The 22,005-nt window shown below is 41.4% G+C and overlaps 1 protein-coding gene across 1 annotated transcript; it reads right to left on the bottom strand.

Moving 5' to 3' along the window:
* Positions 1–256: 256 nt before the first annotated feature.
* col6a1 (collagen, type VI, alpha 1) lies at positions 257–20,055 on the bottom strand. The gene is made up of 35 exons (XM_026374332.2): positions 19,767–20,055; positions 18,978–19,107; positions 18,556–18,756; positions 18,304–18,463; positions 17,440–17,553; positions 17,322–17,342; positions 16,683–16,703; positions 16,537–16,581; positions 16,333–16,386; positions 15,266–15,310; positions 14,912–14,938; positions 14,795–14,821; positions 14,601–14,645; positions 14,423–14,476; positions 13,936–13,998; positions 13,785–13,847; positions 13,647–13,700; positions 13,522–13,557; positions 13,368–13,430; positions 13,065–13,127; positions 11,264–11,326; positions 10,721–10,783; positions 10,547–10,597; positions 10,420–10,455; positions 10,193–10,255; positions 6,656–6,721; positions 4,941–4,976; positions 4,576–4,612; positions 4,351–4,359; positions 4,107–4,240; positions 3,640–3,737; positions 2,881–3,067; positions 2,590–2,761; positions 2,460–2,489; positions 257–2,329 (listed from the first exon to the last, which is right to left on the bottom strand). Exons 1-35 carry the CDS (start codon positions 19,846–19,848, stop codon positions 1,728–1,730), a joined length of 3,015 nt encoding a protein of 1,004 aa, XP_026230117.1. The 5' UTR covers positions 19,849–20,055; the 3' UTR covers positions 257–1,727.
* Between the last annotated feature and the right edge of the window lie 1,950 nt (positions 20,056–22,005).

The raw sequence follows: 22,005 nt of genomic DNA, 5'->3' as shown, positions 1-22,005 counted from the left end.
CTAGTACGCACCAAACAAAGTTGTCATAAACTAAAGTACTGTTAAAAAATAAAATGCTAAATGGATGATGGTGTTAATTCTAGGCATCGCCAGAGTTTAAGTGAGTTCTAGAGAATAATGGATAAATCCAGATCAAACGAGACTCTTGTATGTATTATAGGGTAACTATGCACATTATCATTTTTATTATTATACACATTAGTGTATCTTTATTAACTGTAAGACTTCAAGTGTAGACAAAAACGAGCTGAGGGACTTTGGTGTAGTAACCTTTATTGAAGGAGCTGTTCCAACACTGCTGAGGTTTTGTATCCTCAGGTTAAAATATCTTCTTTAACAACATGGGTAGAGTCTGATACACTGAGACTAATAGCACCACAGATAATAACAACAGGGCAGACTCTGGTCCACAGATGACAACGAAACCCAAGGTGTGGAATTTACAGCTGATGGGAATCAAACTGTGTTTGTATGTTTTTAAGAGGGGCTCACAGCATGAATCCCATTACGTTTCATTTGTAGCCGTCAACCATGACAGATGTTTTCCCTTCACACTGATGAGATCGGAAGGTGTGTGTCTGGTGGAGGCTTCCTTGCTGCACAGATAATAAAGAACAGGTTTCTGCTTATTTAAACCAGAGACCCCTGTCTCTGTTTATGGAGCAATTGCCTAAAGCAACAAATTGAAAAATCACCTCACCAAAACCCATACATGTAAAAAAAAAAAAACATTTCCACACACACACACATGTCAAGCCCAGCTGTCATGTCCTTATTAGTACCAGGTGATGTCCTCTTGGGTTTTGTTTGAGAGTCTGCCTGATGTCACATCCTGTTTCCTCTGTCGGGCTGGTGATCTAATAGAGCTTTCAAGTGATGTCGGGTGTGAGTTTTCATCAAGTCGGGAATATGTCACAACCTTCCCAACTGGCTATTCAAATACGCTTTACAGGGACTAAACTTAAAAAAAAAGTTGGCTAGCCAATCATGAGCCAGCCTTCCAGGTTAACAGTCATTTAGGCACAGCAGGCACTCACCAAAAATTTTGTATTTGTAAGTTTTCAGTTTACAATTAGGTTGTTTTTTTCCTGTGAAATTGTGACACAATCGACACCACTTGAAAGAGTGGTAAGAGCTACAAAAATTTTCATATAATTCCCTAAACACAATCCTTCAACATGCGGGGATCCAGTCCTGGAGGGTGATCTCTGATTCATTTTGAACTCACACTAGGTAGATTAAGTCAAAGGCCAAAGCTAATAGTGATACAAGGATGCAGAATACCTGAGTAGAAATCAGTCTGCTAAACACTAGAGATAAGTTCAAATGTGGCCGTTTAAGATGGAGTTCCAGGACTGATGTGACCCTGTCGGAAATGGGACTTTATCGCTCTGAATTGTGCCTCCCAGGCAAAAATCCTTCCACATGTATACTGTCACAACGAACTCTAAAACTCTATAATGGTTTAGCACCATCAGTTGGCTTGTGGCTTCATGCACCAAGCATATGAGATGGAATTTGAACACAGCCTGAGATAGTAAACCTTGGAGGCTCAATTCAGGGGAAAAAGTTCCATGGACATTTCATTTGTCTGCCACATAATTGTCATTTTGTGACATTTCCTTTAAAAAAAAGTATTTGAACACAGTGTATGGTAAATGAGTGACACTGAATATTAATGGGACTAAAAATCGAAAGCGTGTTGGTCCTTGTTTGGGCTTCTCTGTTTAGCCCATGGCCACCCTGCGGGAGGCGGTTTGGTAGAAGACCCCGCGGAGCAGAGAGGGGTAGTCTGGGACACGTAACAGGTGCCGCTGTGCGTAGGTGGTGTCACCCGGCCGCCCCCTGCCCACCAATGTGCGCAGGTTGACCTCGTTGACCTGGCTGCCGACAGCGATGACGAAGAGCTCAATCCCGGCGTCTGAAACTTCACGGACGCGTTTCTCCAGATCAGCCTTAGTGATAGACTGGGACCTGCCATCAGAGAACAACAAAAGCTTCTTTGTGCCTCTTGATGCATCCCCACGGCTGCGTAAACTTTGAATGGAAAATTCCATGGCCTCCAACACGTTGGTGCCGTCATTTTGGAAGGCAGCCTCTTCAATGCGATTCAGCAGGGTCACATTGTGAGTCGGGGGCAGCTCCAAGCGTGAGTTTCGGCTGTACTGGCCCACGGCCACTCTGACGTTGGCACCAGGGGGTTTCTGTGCAGTCAGGAAACGTTCGCCCAATCTGTGGACGAAGGTCTTACTTATCTCAAAGTTCTTCTCCCCGACGCTGGCCGAGCTGTCCATCATCATCAAAATATCAGTACCTTCATTAAAAGAGACTGCAACACAGAGCACAATGCAACTGATCATGAGCTGTTTTCAGTGGTTCTGTAAATGACTGTTAAGGTAAAAACTTGAAAGTTCAATCAAATGTTAAAACTAAGAGCACATTAAAAGAGAAATACTTACTGGGACATTTGTTGTCTGGGCATTTCTTATCTGAAAAAAACAAAAAAACATGTAGCTCAATACAAAATATTCAACTGATGTTGATGAACAACAGTGTGTGCAGGTGTGCAGGTACTGTACGTGTGTTTACCTTGACAAATTTTGGATGTGAGGTTCTGCAGGAAGGGGTCTTCCAGCAGCTCGGCAAAGTTATCCAGGACAAAGGAAAAGCCTGGTTTGGGGTCATTTTTACACACCATGTTTTCGATCTGCTCCTGGTTGGGTTGACGCTCTGAGTAGTCCTTCACTCCTAAACCGCCCACCTAGGCACAGAGACAGAGACTCTTTAACTTACGTGGTACTTCTGCGTTCCAGCTGAAGTGTGTGGTACAAAACATTTACGTGACTTCACGTGAAGTCTTTTAAGGTGTACTGTACTCACCCGGATGTTTTTACCACAGAGTACATCGAGGGGAATGTCGTCCCTGTTAATATCGGAGCGTCCATCAGTGAGAACGAGAACGACTCGGTTCTCCCTTTTCATCAAACTGATTGTGTTCTTTAGAGCATAGTCGAGGGCCTGGCCTGTGTATGTGGCCTCAGCCAGCCAGCGCATGTCTCTCACTGCCCTGCACGCGCACACACACACACACACACACACACACAAATAGAAATTTAAGGGCAGAAACAAAATCTGAGACTTTTTAAAATATGAATGATATTTAAAAGACATCCCAACATCTGCAGACAGTCTTGTTTTCTTTTAAGAGTGAAATTAATAATATTAATAATAATGAATACTTTATTGAAATTATGACAATAATACTGATCAAATAAACTAGATAGACTTGTTAATTATTCATTAATTATTGCTGTTATAAAAATCCAGCTCTGTTCTCCTTGCATGAATGTGACTGATGATGTCAACATTATCAATCGATCATTGTAGTTACTGTGTTTTGAGAACACTGGTTAAAAATGAAAACTGCACTGCTTGTTCTTAGAAAGGATTAGGAGCTTTTTGCTAAATAAAAAAAGCAGCACGCTTCCCTCTAAATACTTTTTGACTTAGGATGAGTCCTGGACCTGAACCACTGAAACCAAACATGAACACGAGTGGTAATGCTCAGTCATCATGAGTCACGGTTACACATTCAAACAGCATTAAGGGAGGAGGGATTCTGGATGCATGTGAACTCACAGTTTAAAATCAGCAAGGCTTTTGCCCAGTCGGACTACTTCTTGGGCTCTGTCGCCACTGTACTGGACTACACTCAGGCTGGACTCATTACCTACGAACTGGAAAGAAAAACATTTGATTGGTGACAGAAGGTTTTGCTCTGTGTGTGCTGTGCCTGCGAACATGTGTTTTCCTCTGTCAACATTTCTGCGTCCCACCCATCCTGACTAATTATATCCAAACTGGAAGAGGAGAGTCACTGGAGAGACATAAAAGCAAGTTCCAAACCCATAGACAATATCTTTCATTCACACTTTCTAATTTGAGGCCTGTTTTTCAAGCATTTCCTAACATCTCTGAAAAACACTTTTCACAACATTGTTGGTATCGCTCTGAATAAACAACACAACCCACAGAGTTCAAACGTTGAAAAAGATGGATGAGTATGAAATGTCTCAACTCAGGATTCATTCAGAGAAAGATATTACCTTGACTTGCTGGTCTTTGATCAGTCTATCTATGAGTCTGACGATAAAGTCTTTGGCGAGACCAAAGTTTGTTTCACCAATACTCTCTGAGCTGTCCACGATGAATGCCAGATCCAGAGGCGCACACCGACACTCTGAAGACGCAGGAAACATGCACACAAACGCTTTGACAAAGGCTCACACTAGCCCTGCAGTATTTCAAATAAAGACAGTAATGCCTGTTTTAGATCGGGTGCGAGCTTACCACAACAAGCTGCCGAGTGATTAGAAGAGAAGGAAAGAAAAAACAAAGTTATTAACAGCTCCGGGAAAAAAAAGGAGTGACACAACATAACCTGCTTAACCTTCACATCATTCTGGCTTCTATCGCATGTTTGGTTAATCAGGTCCTGGGTTGAAAAGGACAAAGTGTTTAACGTAGAGTACATGTGGTTTCACTTCTGTGTGTGCATGTGTGTGTGCAACTTACAGCAGAGCTTCATGATGATGTCCAGGATTTCACATTCCTGTAGAGAGAGAGGTAGATGACGTATTACAGCATGACAACTGCTAAATCACATTACACAATATACAAGCACTGCTCAGAAAGGAAAAGACAACATGAAAATATTGATATTTTACTTCGAAGGCCGGCCAGCTATGGATTTTCCTGTTTAGGAAATTGCATGTGCGGCTCGATGGAGCCTTCGGTATCAGCTTCAGCTTTAGAACTAGCACAGTCCTAAGGTGTAATTAAGTCTGTGGTGCTTGGCCATCTAATCTTGTCACTAAAATGAGGGAAAGACCTTACATTAAATGGACTGATTCTTATTATTCGTATAATTTTATACTCACATCAGTTCCTGGTGGACCAGGAGGCCCAGGGGGTCCCTGTAGGAAATGAGAGAGAGATAGATAGGAACATTGAGTGATTCACCCCCTGATAGAAGTGTGTGTTTATTTATCTGTTAAAAAGAACTGGCCAGACAACGGTTTATCTGCTTTGGCTTCAAGATGACTTCTGGAAGTTACTTTAACTGGAATGAAAAAAAAATGGTAAACCATTCCTTCTTTGACTGCAAACCAGAATCCCTCAGTCACAGAGCACACATCCACACCCACACATTTGTGTGTGCTGCTATCTTTCTGCAACAACACGTGAATCTTCCAAAAGTTCGTTGCCACAGCACTGGGTTTTTTTTTTTTTTCCTTCGCTCAGCTGCAGGAAAACCATATGTTTTGTTTTAAGAGACATAAAATTCAGTTTGAGAGCATTCTTTTCTGTGACAAAGACGCCAGCATGGCTCACACACACACACACACACACACACACACACACACACACACAAAGAAAGACAGAGGAGGAAGGAGAGAGAGAGAGAGAACCGTTAAGTGAGAGAAACTGTCCCGAGAAAACATGACGCACAGTGTTCATGCAGAAATATGCAGCTCAAGTCAGACAAAAAGCAGAAGAAGAGGGGGAGAAAGGTCGGAGGAAGACGAAAAGGATAAAAAGTAGGGCGTGAAAGGGTAGAGTCTAAGGTCTAGTCATGCTTTCATACACAGTGTTTTATTTGGATCCCATCTTTGCTCAAGCCTTCACGCAATCCGATACCACGAGCGCTGCTTGCCAGTTGATAAAAGGGATGGGAAATTACATTACAGCGTTCCTACTGTCTGAATGAGCCAATCAAAAGTGATGCCTTACTTCACATGTAGCTTGGTGTCATGTTGTGTGGTGAGATTAGTTAAGTTTAACTGTTACTGTTACTTTTAGTTACTGTAACTTCTTCACACAGGAAGCTTTGTACTTATTCGTTTTATTAGTTAGGAATGGTTTTTGTGACCAGGCACTGTCCTGGTGCTCTAAATACTCAGTAGAGCACCAAATGTCTATTAATACGCAACTGAAAATAGTTTCCCACAAATATAACAAATATATAATCTACCCCTATTGAAGCAATATTTGGTAAATGTTTTATGTAGGCTGTTTTAGGAAGTTCTTTTTCAAAAGTTAAAAAAAAAAGGTATATATTTGTGTACTGTTTTTAAAATGTATCTAAAGTTGATCTATGATATCTGAATTTATACGCCCCTAGTAATGAATGGACAGGCTGTAGAGGATGGAAATATTTTAAGATGGACTAATGCATTGTTCTGCAAAAATGTAAACCAACCTTATTCTAATAAATGCTGATTACAATCAATCACATTTTTGTGACATTTTGTCATTGTGATACTTACAGTCTAACATTGCACAGATTTTGACTAAAGATGGAAATCAGCAGGTTTGAAATGATGTAAATTTAAATATAATTTTCTGATATTTTAGGTTAATCTTAGACCTTTGTCAATGTGACTTCAAACCGAGGCCACTTTTCAATATAGGCATTTACAAAAACAGTAAAATGACCTTAAAACGTATGTAAATGTATGTAATGTACTGATGTGAGAGCAGTTCCCAGCAATCCCTTCAAAGTCTCAACATGCATACACAGGCAGACAAACCAACACACATGCGCACAGACACGCATACTGTCAGCTGATGCTCTGGTTTCTGGCATTCTTACCGGTTTGCCCTCAGGTCCTCTGTGACCTTTGGCCCCTTTGGATCCGGGAGGCCCTGGCACATTGTCCTGTGAAGAAAGAAAAATTACATGGACATTAACAGCAATGCCAACACCTGTTTACAGACTTATAGTCATAGACAGATCTGCATATATCACATCCAAGGACACACTAAAATGTAAGAGTGTAAAAGTGGCTAACGTGTGACAGTTGCTTGCTGCATTGCAGTTTATAGCTATTCTAGTTTTTATTCCTTACGGTTTTAAAATTGTTCTAATGCTTTTTCCTAATCAAAGAACTTTAATTTGGCTCATCTGGAGTACCTGCTGAGATATCACAATGTAAATATGGATGTCATCTGCATAAAACATCTACATGGAATTCACTATGAATATGATCTATTATCTAATTATTTTATTATCAAACTTGACAGTGAGAAAGGTCCATGTTAATGTACCAATATCATTTTGGAAGGGGTGTCTGTTCTGAGAAAAGCCACTAAATCCATGCCAAATCTTAACTGTAACCTGATCTGGCCCCTCTGGCCAGCTATCTACCACGCCTGTGCTGCTGCAGGAAGGGAGAGCAGCTAAAGCCCCTGCAGCTGCTGCATTTTGACCCATCGCTGTGAGATTTCAGCCCACACTGCAGAAGTGTGGAGAATAAAGAGCTTTACACTGCAAATCAATTTAGAGAAATTATCCAGTCTTCCATGTTCTATGTTCCCACAGATACTGTTACATACTTATAAGAAATGTAGGCAGTTTGCTGAGAATCAAACTAATGCAAAATAGCAAACTAAAAGCACTAATGATGCTATGTCCCAGAAATGGCCTTCCAAACAGCTTGTGAACATGTGTACGATGTATGGATTGGTAGTCCCATAAATACTCAAGCTCAAAAAAGCTCAACATGCCAGAGATGTTGAGGTAAGATGCAGTGAGGGGCAAAGGGGCAGGTTGTCACAGCAGAGTCACCAATTATTAATAAATCGTTTCTGCTCTTTGATGTAAGGTGGAGGCTGACTCACACAACCAAATCTGCAATTCTTCGAGAGGGAGGAAAGAAAGCAGAGACGATAATGCCAACCACCTGGCTTTTAACACACACACACACACACACACACACACACACACACACATACACACACACACACACACACACACACACACACACACACACACACACACACACACACACACACACACACACACACACACACACACACACACACACACACACACACACACACACACAACATGCGTTTCCTATTACTGCACATTCTCAATTTCAAACAGTCTGATGTAAAGAGCATGGACCATATCATCCACAGGTACACACAAAGATGTCATGGCCTTGATTTTATGGCATCACAGTTGATGACATATAACCAGATGTGAGTGTTTGCTGTACCATGTTGAATATGTGAATATTATCATCAAGTGTGTCAGCTAAAAGTAAAAAATAAAAAAAAGCTCAAATATCTGTCTCCACCTTTGTCTTATCTGACAACCCCCCTGCCCCATCTATCCCCTCCCGTCCCCTCTGGCCAGGGAAAGTGCCAGCAACAAAGTACATGTCTGTACAGTGTGAAAATATTTAAACAATTTAAGTTAAAAATCCAGTTATTCAAAAATCCCACTTAACTGTCAGATTTAAGTATTCTGTATAAAATGGACTAAACGTGAGAACAAACAAGTGACTGTTCAGAGATTATACAAAGAAAAACGGAAGCGTTCATCTGGGCGTAAGTGGAATGTAATGGATTCATTTTTTCCATTGAGATAAAATACGGCATCTCATTATGTATTTTTAGGACTTGGTCTTGGACTGACCAATGGAACAGCAGCAGACAGAAGCTTGGCTATGCATCTTTAGGCAGTACATTAAAAATCAAGGGAAATATGCTTAAATGTGAAGCTACAGCTAATTAGTTTAATCCAGTGCATAACTAGGAACAGGGGTTAGTAGCTGATTACACCACATACATATGCACTTTTTAAATTAAATTAGGCAGACTGGCTCTTTTTCGCTAAGCTAAGGCATTCATTGCTATAAAGTTGAATTTAGAGTTTGTAGCCTTTTTCTAACCTTATTTTTACTAGAAATATTTATTTTAATGTGAAGATTATTAATATTATTATTTTATTATTCTTGTGATCCAGACTATGCTGTGCTGTACAATGCGACTCGTCCCTTCTAACCAACCAGAGAACTTAAATTATTTACATTTGATTAGTAAGTCTTGCAGCATGCACATTTGTTATCATTTGATGATGGCTCCTACCTGAAGCACTGGGCGGAGACTAGCAGATCAGGTATAGGGAGGGTGGAGCAAAATGGATTGAATTTGAGTCTTTTGCTAGCTTGTAGCTTTCAATTATTTGTCAGCATAAACCCATGACCATAAAATATATAAAAATGCGGAACATTAGAGAGCCATATGACAGATTTAGTAATTTATTTTTTTTTACAATTTTCCAAAGCACACCAAAAATTCGTAGACTAGTATAGTAAAAGAATCAGTCTTTTAAAAAGTGGAAGTTGGAAGTTGAGAAAATTTTAAAGACAATTCCCAAACTATTTCTCCTACGCTGATGTGGCATGTTTTGAGATCTAGCAGTTTGTGAACACAGCTGTAGAATTAGTAACAGAGGTTATGAGATGTTTCGTGAATGCGTCTGTCACTACTCAAGAACAACAAAAAAAATAATAAAAATGGAAAGACATAAACCTTATGGCGACTGTGTGAATTATACTTTACATTTCATCTTGCCCTCTGCTACAGAGCCACAAATGAATGATAAGTGATAAACTGATCTGACAGTGTAAGTCCAAAGCTTACAGAGTGTGACTCCTCTTGAAGAAAAGAGCTCAGGGTGCACTGGTGCACAGTCGAGAACAAAGTACGAACGTGCAGAAATGTTTACGTCATGAAACATGAACCTTGGAAATGAAATAAACTCTATGTAAACACGGCCGAGTTGAGAAGGGGGTTAAAGTGTTAAAACTGGTACGCTATATGGACACCTAAACTTGCCACGCACACACATGCACGCTCACTCATGCACACACAGTAATGCACTCCCCTCATCGTCTCTGCTCATTTCCTGGTATCCTTGACAACAACATATACACAGCTGCATCAGCTCAAAGCCATCTTCTCCAATGGCGCACTAACACACAGACGCACACACACACACATAAAATGTGTTCGGATCTACTAAAGAAAGCTTTTCCAGCTGCAGAACAGAAGGCAAGTGTGAGAGTACTACATGGACAGAACCAAATAAGAAAAGTGTAGTAAAGTGTGTGAGGGGCTAACGCAGAAAAACTGAATAAAAGGCAAAAATTAAACGATGAAACATTACACATTATTATAAGTGTTCAAAGAGAGAAATAACAGAAATATGTGAATGTGCTGATAAACGGAAACATGACTCACATCCTGTCAACGCTGTATGCCAAGAACGGATTGAGGAATAATAAAAAGAGATCAAGAGTGAAGACGAACTCCAAAAAGTCAGAGGCAGACTTACATCGGGGCCTGGATCTCCAGGCTCTCCGTCATCTCCTTTGGGTCCAGGGGTCCCCTTGCTACCCTGGAGGACACACAGCAGAGTAAGACATTAAGCAGGGCATAGGAACATGGCAACTGATGTTCGTGAACAAGCTGGTTCGCAAACAGTCATGTCAACATTTTTCCATAAACATCCAGCAATGAGTCGAATCTCGAGTTAAAGAGGAAATCTGAAAGACAACCTACCGGCTCACCAGGGTCTCCACGGGGTCCAGGGTAACCCTAAAAAAAAAAAGACATCAGTGATCAGAATGTAGCTATTTAATTGCAGCAAAGTCATAAATGACATACACTAACTACTCTAAACACATACCTGGAAACCAGGACAACCTGCAGTACCATTTCCTGCCACACCATCTTCTCCCTGAAATTAAGGCAGAGATATTTACAGCCCCATCTGCATCCACACACACACACACTCATGGCAGGGTTTATAATGAATGGCACACATCTGTCCCCCCCCCCCTTCTCTGTCTCCCACACTCACTCTCTCTCCGATGGGGCCTCTGTCTCCCGGAGCTCCTTTGATTCCTCTCGGCCCTTTAGGTCCCTGGAAGACAAACGGAATGATAAGATTAGAAACATATGAAATGCGACTTGAGTTTGTCAAAAGCCTTTGGATGCTGTCGAGACACTGAGTGGGAGCACATGCGTGTGTGTTTGTGCGCGAGAGTGAAGACTCTAAATTTAACTTTTAATGCCTTATATAATAATCAGTAACCAGGCAAGACACTGTCTTCATATTCTTAGTGTATGGACATGAAGCATAGATGAATATGTACCACCAGTTTTTTTCAAATATCAGACCAACTGACTTCCAGTGAGTGAGAAAAGACAACAACACAAATATCTGTCATGTAAAATGACCAAACAACTGCCCAAACTCTGCGTTCAAGCAGGATCCAAGAAGCTGATTGAGTAAACAGATTTTCCTTTAAACACATGAGCACTTATAATAAAATCTGTGCATGTGTGTGCGTGCGTGTGTGTGTGTGTGTGTGTGTGTGTGTGTGTGTTCTGTTGGACTCACCTCTGGTCCAGCTGGGCCTTCATCTCCTCTGTAGCCAGGAGGCCCGTCCTTGCCAGGCTCACCCTGAAAAACAGTAACACTGTTAATGAGACATTGTTAAAAGAAAATCCTCCAAATAAAAAACACATGCAAATCAAACTGTCCTACATTTGTTTTTTTCAACTCTTGTATTTTGTTCATACTCTAAGCTGACTGTCATTCCTGCTAATAAAATGTGAATGCTGTGAGTTTTCAAATAAACATAAGGCTCTGTGACACATCTGTTAAAACGTTGCAGGCCTGCTTCACCTATGGGTGAAGTCAGTCACCACGGGTGATGGATCAAGTCTGAAGTGTGCAGTGTTGCAGTTGAAACCTCACACAACAGTGATGTCACAATGTGCAGACACACCCTGAAGTACACGTCTAGTGCAGTCAGATGAGAAATTAAACTGGAGCTCAGCAGAAACAAGATTTTCATTTACTGTCCAACTGTTTGCTAAAGGAAAACACTGTAATTACACCAGCTATTTTCAGATTTTGACTCAATCGACTACGATGACACAAAGTTAACTCTGTTAGCTTGATCAATCTGAAGTGCTCCCAGTTCAAAATGGCCACCATCATAATAAGGTCGTTGTACATCATCATGTGGTCATGTCAACTTAGATGTCCTGAAGTTAGATGCATTGAGCGGTATACATTGTTATAGGGTGTTATTTGTTAAACCCAACATTTTAGGATAAAAAGATCAACACTGATAAAGTTAGTCTGTCCGTGGTACTTATGTATCCCAGCTTGGGACATTGACTGGATGGAGGAAGAAACACGACTGCTTTGACAAATTTGAGAAAATATACTGAAGCCTTCAGACGCGTCTGACTTACAAAGTGTATCTTGGATCTGACACATGATTTACAGAAATAGAAAACAAAGTGCTGTAGTTTATAGAAGGAGTTACAGTTTGCATTGGTGCAATTTCCTGACTAACAACAGCTGTAGCAGCTCTGCACTGTGCTTAAAGTGGAGCCAACCTTTTTGTTTGAAGGGAACCAAACAATTGAATGTATAGATGTGCATGTTGACAAGACTGTTTACATACACAGTTCATAAACTTCAATTGAGCAAAATGTTTTATTTAGTTTAGGTTTGGTCAAGACTGCTTTTCCTCTATTTCAATTGCCTGCTAAACATTATTACTCATATTGCATCCAACAGGTCAGTTATTCCATGTTTTCCATACTATTCCATTCCTCATTTTCGTTCAAACAAACGAAAGCACAAAAGAGGCATTGAAAGTTCTGACATCACGAATGTTACCACAGCTAACGCTTGTAATATATTATTATTATTACACTGCCAGGTGCCTTATTAAGAAAACGATACTGAGGCTTTGGCTAAAGCAGACGGAGAGAAGAACTGAGTCAGAGGGGAAAGAGTGAGCGCTGATGTTCCCAGGAGGAGTAAAAACTGAACGAGGGGACTTGGAGCAACGCAGGAGTGGGCAGCAATCTGGGGCAGGAGCCAGGCTCGTTTAACTGTGTACTCTCTCAACATGAAATATCGATGCACATGCACAAGGGCTCACATGTGCACGCGCACGCTCACGCACAAGTTCCCTCACAAATGGAAAAAACAAGAGGATGCTGCCAAACAGAGGAAACAGAAGTGGGTGGTTCGTTTCTGGGGGCTCCTCCTGAAACTCTACACTACAAGGTAACGAACAGCGCACGCAGCTCCTGCTCCTGTTTGTGCCCATTTGAATCTGTGTGTGTGTGTGTGTGTGTGTGTGTGTGCGTGATTATATTTGAGGGTGTCTTACAGGGGCTCCGTTGGGGCCAGTTGAGCCCTCCCTCCCCTGCTCGCCACGGGGTCCTGGCTCCCCCTGGCAAGGAAAAGAACAAATGGATGTAGCAACATAAACTCTTTCAAAAACAGCAACACAGGCAGAGACAAGTTTTAAACAAAGTTAGATTATTAGGAGTCGACAGGGAATTACATTATAATAACAAGTTCCATTAGGGTCAGTGCGGTTGCAGCTGACTCTGTATGATGGCCAGACTGTATTTCCCATGAATTTCAAACCCTCTTTATCCCACTACTCATGCTCCTTATCATCACTCACCGGATCTCCCCTTGGACCTCTGTTTCCACGGGAACCTTGCTCGCCCTTCTCTCCAATTGTTCCCTAAAAGCGAATTCGGAGATGTTAACACATATTTTAGCAGCTCACACACAAAAAAACGTGCTCACTGAAAGTCAACGTTAATCCTGTTTACTCTCTCTCCGCGAGGTCCATCCTGTCCAGGTGAGCCCTGGAACACAAAAAGCGAGGTTTTAGAGGAGTCGCTAAACGGTGCAACGTTGATATTTTTGGGGGTTGTCAGGCAGCTTTATCACTTACGTCATCGCCGCGCTCTCCTTTGTCCCCATCAGGTCCACGAGGGCCCCGGTCACCCTGTCATAACACAGATATTTAACGTGTATCATGTTTCCTGCTCTGGCTCATGTCTATGTCGTGTTTCGCTCTATATTGATTTACCTGAGGCCCCTGTGGGCCGTAGTTTCCTGGTCTTCCTGGTTCACCGTCTCTTCCAGGATCTCCCTGAAACAAGCATAAAGTATGTAATTACAGACCACCAAAAGGCTATCAGTCTATAATATTATTAGTATTATAGTATCAAAATCTTAACCTTTGCTCCTTTCCGTCCATAAGGACCAGCGTCTCCCTTGGGCCCAGGCTCTCCCTGCTTGCCCTGGAAGCAGAAAACACAGACCGCTGTTGGAGGCCTCTGTGCGTGTACTGTGCACTCATGTATGCATGTGTGTGTTTATAGCATGACTATATAGCTTCATCTAAACAACCTGACAGCAGAGAATGTAAACAAAGCAGTGATTATAAAGCCAAGGTCCTCAGTCAGCCTCCCTCTGGGGGTGGGGGCTCAGGGGGTGATATTGGTCTCGGCTGCACCAACAGTGACATTCCTAAACATGTTGCAGCTAATGACAGACCTGTAAACAATCTGACTTGAGTTTTGGCAAGGTGCTGTAATGGCGGTACAAACCCCCCCTTTGCCCCAAACATCAGACTGTGACACTTGTGTGAGTGGTGCTCCAGTCAAAGCCTAAAGGCAAAACCATAAGAGTGGGATTATTCTGAGATTAAGAGATACAACTCACATCTTCTCCTGGAGATCCTTTACAGCCCGGAAGACCAGCGAAGCCAGGTTCACCCTAATGAGGAAAACCACAGACACATATTAAGTCATAAACCTCAATGATTATATCACATGGGAAAAGGGAGACGAGCCAGACAGACTGAGCTTTACTGATTGGGTGGGCGGGGTCTGTGACTCACCTTGCGTCCATCAATTCCATCATCTCCTCTTTGACCTTTGTCCCCCTAAAAAAAAAAAGAAAACGAAATTCAGAAGATGAGATGACAGGAACAAATGAAAGTGGATAAAAGTGGTTGAACAAGAAATGAACATTGAACATGTCAAAGGAAGTAAAGAAAACAGAGAGAAGAGGAGACACACGAGAAAAGCTCACCTTGTAGCCTTTGTGTCCTCTATCACCCTGCAGAGAACACAGGCATTAGTTAACCATGAGTTATACAACACAGAGCATATACTGAATCTTGTTTTAAGTATACTTCTGTGTTTGTACCTTTAGTCCTTTCTCACCACGGTCTCCCTGGAAACACAAATAGAAACATCATCACCATCGTCATGATCGATATGGGCTTGTCCTTTCATTTTCAGAATGCTGAAGTGATTATGAAAATATATCGATCTGTAGGAGCAGACAGCTTAAAACCGACTAACAGGAAGTTTATTTGGCTTGACAATGTAAATGAAATAATAGTTAAAGAACAAGTTCACCTCCATTAATTGCCGATGTGAAGCCATGTGATGGTGTCTTATCATACATTAATCACAGCTTTGGTGGGCGTCTTTGTTGCGACTGCCACAACATTATTCACAATTAGAATACTTGTATTTTGTTGGTGATGCACTCTACCTTCATTCCACGATAACCAACGGGACCAGGATCTCCAATGTTACCCTGTAAAGCAGCAGAAAAAATTGTTCCTATTAGGTTGTGCTTCTGGATTAATCTGTGGACACTGTGGGAGAACGTAGACTATTGCTCTAAAGTTTGGGATCCATTAGATATGTTTGTTTTCCAATGAAACACACTGACATTAGACTGAAGAGGAAATATAGCAAAAGAACAGGACATGATGACATTGTCAGAGTTAGAAATAATGATATTTATGGAAATTATCACTGTGTTCTTTAAACTTTGACCTGAAAAAAACACCTTTTGCAGCAATTACAGCCTGGCAGACCTTAGGCATTCTAGCTGTCAATTTTGATAGCTGCCTCCACGATGCTTGACTAAAGGTATTATTCACTGTTCTAGCATCTTTTCATTGTTTCTGCATCTCAAAGATGTTCTTCTGTTTGATCCAAAGACCTCAAACTTAGACTCATCTGTAGACAACACCTTCTTCCAGTCTTCCAGTGCAATTCCAGCATCCTGGAGCCTCCTCTTCAATATTGATGCTGACACTGATGTTTGACGTGTACTATTACTACTAGTGCAGCTGCCAGTTGAAGACCTGTGAGGCGTCTTGTCTTAAACTACATACTCAGATATTTATCTTCTTGCAGAGTTGTGCAAGAAATTTTAAGGTTCCTCGCAGTTTCTAGCATTGAGTAGCTTTCCTTTCTAAGGACAACAATAGACTGATGGATCTCTAATGAAGATTCTTTCCTTCTGGCTATTGGTACCTATTGGAACCTGTAAACAAACAACTGCTGATGTTTAGATACTAAACTAACCTAAAGAACTCCGTGCTCTCTTGTTTGCTCCATTATTACAATGGTTCTCAGCTGTGCAACACAATTGCAAAAGAAGCCATACCAGAAGATTGATGCAGAGGACTGATAGATCATTATTGAAAAATAGTTAATCATAATTCATTTTAATTGTTTGGGAAATTGATAAAATTGTTGCCTTAAATGTGTTCCTAAACCTTTGAGCAGTAGTGTATGTGTGAGGATGATGGTGAAATCACCTACCACGCCACCTATATCTCCTTTCTCTCCTGGCATTCCTGGTCTACCTCTTTCTCCCTGTGCAGAAAGAAAACATATGTACAGCAATTAATTAGTGTAAAGGTTTGAATGCAACAGTGGAACAATGCTAATTTCCCTAGTGCAGCTGATAACACTGGATAAGTTGCATTTTTGATATCATATGCATTCGTATAACAATTATCGTACCTTAGCGCCAAAGCCTCCGTCTTCTCCTTTGGGCCCTGCTGGAGCCTGTGGTCAAAACGGGAAAACACGTCCAGTGAAACAGTTGCTAAAAAACTATTCCAAACCGTTTGATTTGGCAGCAATACTGTAATAAATGGCATACTTACATGGCAGTCGTAAGAGCAACACTGAAAAAGGAAAAGAATAGAAATATTATGAACAAGGCTATGGCTCCCTATATGTTTGGTTATGAAGATTACTGGCTGTTTTTGTTCTAGTGTAGATAGAAGATGGTGTGGGCCTACTTAAGTGCTCTGCTCTTAAGTGAACTACTTCACTAATAATGATCACTGCAGTCACCTGAACTGAACATCACTGTATTGAACTGTCATATTACAACAGGACTGAACGATATGTCAAATAGTTCAAATATTTGTGATGCATCTGCAGAGATTTTGTTGTGGATGCAAAAGTAGCCACAAATCACGATTATCACAGCAATCGTAAATTGCTTTTTATGCGTTCATTACAGCTTCCTGTGGCTGTCTCAGAGTGACCCCTCCTTGTTTCCTGAGTGTGAGAGCGTTTAGCAGAGTTAACAGTACAAGGCTAAGCAAGAGATAAGTAAAATCCCAGACACTGTAAAGATTTTAATGACATTAACTGCATAAACAGCTCTACCACACCAAAACCAGTAAAGGACTAATCTGTTTTGTTAATCTTTTTTAACAAAAGAAAACCATAACAGTTTTTGCTACTGGGATGTTTTTGTTAATTCCCTATGAAAACATATTAAAAAGACATACCGCATCCTTTGTCTCGTTTGTCTGAAAAGAGGTAAAGAAAACACAGGTTAGTTTAAAATCCAAACAATTTACTCATTCTATAGAGAAGAGAAGAGATAAGACGAGAAGAAATACTTACGATCATGTCAATGATTGTTCGAATAGTTGCGATCTTGGTGGATCTGGAGTCGTCTGCAGCGGTGAAGTTCTGTCTGTAGTTATGGTCTGTGGCAATAAGCGACAGCCTGGTGTCCTGGTGAGGCACAAAACACAAACATCACCACCTGCTGGCCCTCTTCCAGTGGGAAACAGGACTCTTGCTTCTTGGTAGTAACCCACATAGGCTGACATTATGCAGCTCACAGCTTGTCTTACATACCTTGCTCTCTACCTCAGGACCAAGTTGAGATTTAGACCAGGAGAAAAATTATGTTTTATTTCACTGTACTTAACTGTACTGGGTTCATCTGGAGGGCTTTGTATATAGAGTCAGCAGAAATAAGTTTAATACCATTTAATGACATGTTCCTACCAAACTAGAACCATAGGAAACTAGTTAAAAAACATAAAAGTTATCCTTCAATGTCAACACCAGACTCTGGTGGACACTGGTTTTAGTGTTTTACTAGAACACGAGGACAAGACCTAGTTCACAGTGAAAACAGATGGGCTTTATCCAGAGATGACACCTTTTCATAATGAGATTTCTTTGTGTTTCTTTTGAATTCATTTTGTATGGTTTAACATTAGCTGTGAATTTCGTCTATTTGTATTATTTATTTGCATTATTTAAGTCATTAAAGTCAGAATCAAATGTTGCTAGATCATGATTGGTGCATGTAAGTACATGATGTCACCTCTTCCCTAATCAGAGAAGTGCAGAGAAAAACAGAAACACTATGTACAATGTAAAAAAAACAACAGTGTACTTTCTCTAACTTTGAGGACATGTAGGTATCAGGCCACTAGGGCCAAATGCACAAATGTGTTGGTGCCTCTTTACCTCCTGGTCAGGTGTGATAGCAACAGCAAACACTTTCACTCCATTTATCTTGGCTTCATTAGCGGCCTCCTGCACACCTCCACATGGCTCTTTGTAACCAGTAATAGGATGGCCATCAGTCACTACCACAATGTACTTATTCTCGTGATAGTGGGAACCCCTGCATGTAAGCAGACACATAAAAACTCAGAAATGACATCGCTGCTCTCATTATTTAACCTGCAAAAGTGTTTATGTCTGTAACACTATTACCCAGTTAGCAGCTCAGCGAGGCCATGCCTGATGGCACAGTCAGTGTAGGTGCCCTTGCCAATGTAACTGATGCCTCTAATGGCTTTCTTGAGCTCTTCGCGTTCAGTGTTCAAATCAGTCAGGCCGCGCACAATGATAACGTCATCACTGTAGTGCAGAGCTCCTGAGTTCCACGTGAGGGTGCGGTCACATCGGTGGTGCCTGGATACATAGAAATTTTCAGTGGAGTCAAGAATCATCTAATAATACAACCGTTGAATCAAAAAATGATGCATTGGTGTAGATCTAACAGTACCAACAGCAAAACAAATGTGTGCTTTATTACAGTCATTTGTAATGGAGTATCCTTGAACTGTACTGCTGTTACTTTAATAAGTCAAGAACTCTCTATGATTGCAGATATGTGTTTCTGTGGGTCTTACACATCCTGGAGTTCATCTATGAAGCGTACGGTGAATTCTTTGATCTGGTTGATATAAAAGTCGGGAGGTTTCTGTCTGAGGGCGACACTCTCAGATGTATCCAGTACGAAGTAAAGGTCAACAGGACACTCTGTATATACAGCAAAGAAACAAACAAAGATGGCTGTTAGTAAATATTCCCCATTAATAATGTCCAATAAATAAATAAACAAACACACAATGCCCCCCCCCCAACACCCAACACACAACCCAAACAAGGAACTCATCCATGCTTGATGTCAGCACGGGTACCACTGCTAGAGGGCAGAAAACCTACAGGGCAACATGGTGAACTGCCTTGAAAGCATCATACTGGGAGTCAGAGGGGTTGATCCACCTCTACACAGGTACATTTAGCAGATCAGGTATACGTACACACTGGGAACTGTTGCACTGCACCCTTGCTGGGAAGCAGGCCTCAGGTGTGCCTGCTTTGATTCTTGTCCAAATGATCTGAGTCTGCATTGCATTCCAAAGCCTTCTATTCAGGCCCATTAAGACATAGACATGCTGCCAAACAAAACGCTGCTCACAGTGGGCTAAGGTCTCTGTCATCCCCTGATCTGACCTTCAGCTGTAATTGCGTTTCTTCCTCTGATTCTTCAAGACAACTCGTACTTCAATTCCAAACAAGGATCTGCATAGACTCTCAGTAAGTATCACTTCAGGACGTTTGCATGTAACACAAAGCCATAAACACCACATAATAGAAAACAATCAATGTTGAAAAATCTTTTTCTGCAAACTTACCCCAAATCTTTCTTTTTTCAGGCACTTGGGCTCCAGCTAGAAAAACGCACAGCAGCGCGAGGAGACCTCTGAAAGTCTCCATGACTGAACCGCAAGAAAACAATAAACGCGAAAACACAACACCCCAGTCCCCAGACAAACTATCACCGAAACTCTCCGGTCCTCAAGCCCTCTACTTCTCAACCGATTCGGCTAACTTTTTGGTGATCCAGCGATCCGCCGCAGTTTGTCCGAGGCGAGACCCAGAGCGCGCAGAGGAGGACCAGAGCGCACGGTGGAGGAGAGGGAGGAGGATGAGGAGGAGGAGGAGGAGAAGGGGGAGGAGGAGGAGGAGAAACGTTCACGCGCTTTCTATGGGGGATGACGAGCTGCTGCAGAGCAGAGTCCGACCTGAAGTTTACACAAAATCCAAGATGTGTCTGCTTCCTTACAAGGGTCCACGGGGACGTGGATCTACAGATATAAACAACAGCACTGTCAGCCTGGGGCGAGGCTCCATTGTGCACACATTTTTTTTGCAAGAAAAGGTTATTATAAAAAGTGAAGTTTATATTTCAACATAATTCATGACTTATAATCAGAAATCTGTGAAAACCTTTTACATTTAGGGTACAGAACCCCTCACTTCACATCAACAAAGCATAGAGAGATGCTGGAGTTAATTTCATCAAGCTTGATGAAAAGCAGCTGGAAACACATCTTGGAAGCATTTTGTTTTCTCTTGCTGCAGAAGTTCTGAGGAAAATGGGGGTAGTGGGAATTTTTTTATACATCTGGTTCACTTTGGCGTCCAGACCAGACTTGAACATTAAAAAAAAAAAAAGAGGAGGTAAGGGGAGGGGTGGGTGGAGGAGAGGGTCTGTGTCTTGGAAGCAGGAAGAGTCACAGCACCATCTAGTGCCTCCAGGAGGCAGATCTTGGAGAGCGCTTTGGAAAAGAGTGTTAAAAGATCAGCGATGCACTTTTATGAAAGGAGGCAGGGAGGGTGAAGGTGGGGAGTGTTCATTTGGCGAGGTGTTGATGGGGGTGGATGTTGCTGTGGACAACAGTGTGTGTGGGACTGAAGTGGAAGCTCTTGGCCTGGACTCCACTTTTCCACTGAGATCACCGTTTCAGAAAGCAAAGGTTGTTCAGAGAGGCAGAGAGGGAGAAAGCAAAGGAAGTGAGAGAGAGAGAGAGAGAGAAAGAGAAGGAGAGATGAGGAGAGAAGGAGGACATCTGGTAATGATCTGTATTTATTACCAAGCTCTCATAGTAAATCTGTTGGGTTGTTGGCATCTGTGTGTATAAACTGTGATGCATGTATTTGAAATGTCTCAATAGAAAACTTCATCAGGAAGATATTTCTCTATACGATTCTTGAGAAATTCATTAGCAAAACAATGTAGTGTTTTCAATTTTCTCAGTTATAAAAGAAGGAATCTCTAGTGTCCCCCCCCCTCTTTTTATAGACATGAGGCTGGCAGGTGGGGTAAGAATTACTGAGAAGTCATTCTTTGACCCTTCAGAAAGACAGTCAGGATACACTATGGGTCCAAAACTTTGTGGACAATGACAGAGGATTTATGATTTTATCTTTATACACCACCACTATGGATTAGAAATAAAAGATGTGTTCAAAGTGTAGACTTGCAGCTTTATTTCAAGAGATTCCACAAAAACATGGCTTCAACTATTTAGGAAAATTACAGCCATTTCAAGCAGAGTACTTTTATTCTCAGATCTCAATAGCTGACAAGAAGTTAATTAACCAGGTGTGGCCCATTCCCGTGTTACAAAAGAAGCTAATAAGGGGTCTGAAGTTGATATCAGACATTGAGTTGGAAATTCAAGGAAATTTCAATGCAGGTGAAGGAGGCCATAATTAAGCTGAAAAAACAACCAAGACAATATAAATTTATAAGAAAGGTAGCAAAATTCTAAGATGTGTCCAAATCAACAGGTTCGACAACACACTGGTGAGCTTAACAGCAGCCAATGTCTAGAAATCCACATAAGTTAAAGTGGATGATCACAGAATCCTTTCCTTGGCGGAGAAAAAACCCTTTACAACATCAATTGGTGTCAAGAAAACTCTGGAAAAGGGTTAGGGTTAGAGAGCTAGACGCATCATTGTCAAAATGTATCATGAATGTAAATACAAGGTGCAAACCACTGATAACATTCAAGAACAGGGAAGCCAGATTGGACTTTCCCAGGAAACACCTAAAAAGCCTCCAATGTTGAGGATACAGATTCT

This window comes from Anabas testudineus, chromosome 17 (genome assembly GCF_900324465.2).
Source record: "Anabas testudineus chromosome 17, fAnaTes1.2, whole genome shotgun sequence".
Classification (NCBI taxonomy): domain Eukaryota; kingdom Metazoa; phylum Chordata; class Actinopteri; order Anabantiformes; family Anabantidae; genus Anabas; species Anabas testudineus.
This window is presented reverse-complemented; position numbering and strand designations above follow the sequence as displayed.

What these genes read in the sequence shown, in the direction of transcription:
- col6a1 (XM_026374332.2), bottom strand. Translation starts at nt 19,848, where the DNA reads ATGGAGACTTTCAGAGGTCTCCTCGCGCTGCTGTGCGTTTTTCTAGCT. An exon ending in GTGGTGAGAAAGGACTAAAG is followed by an intron (nt 14,822 to 14,911) that starts GTACAAACACAG and finishes TGTTCTCTGCAG; the next exon opens with GGTGATAGAGGACACAAAGG. An exon ending in GTGGAGACCCTGGTGAGCCG is followed by an intron (nt 10,256 to 10,419) that starts GTAGGTTGTCTT and finishes TGTGTCCTCCAG; the next exon opens with GGTAGCAAGGGGACCCCTGG.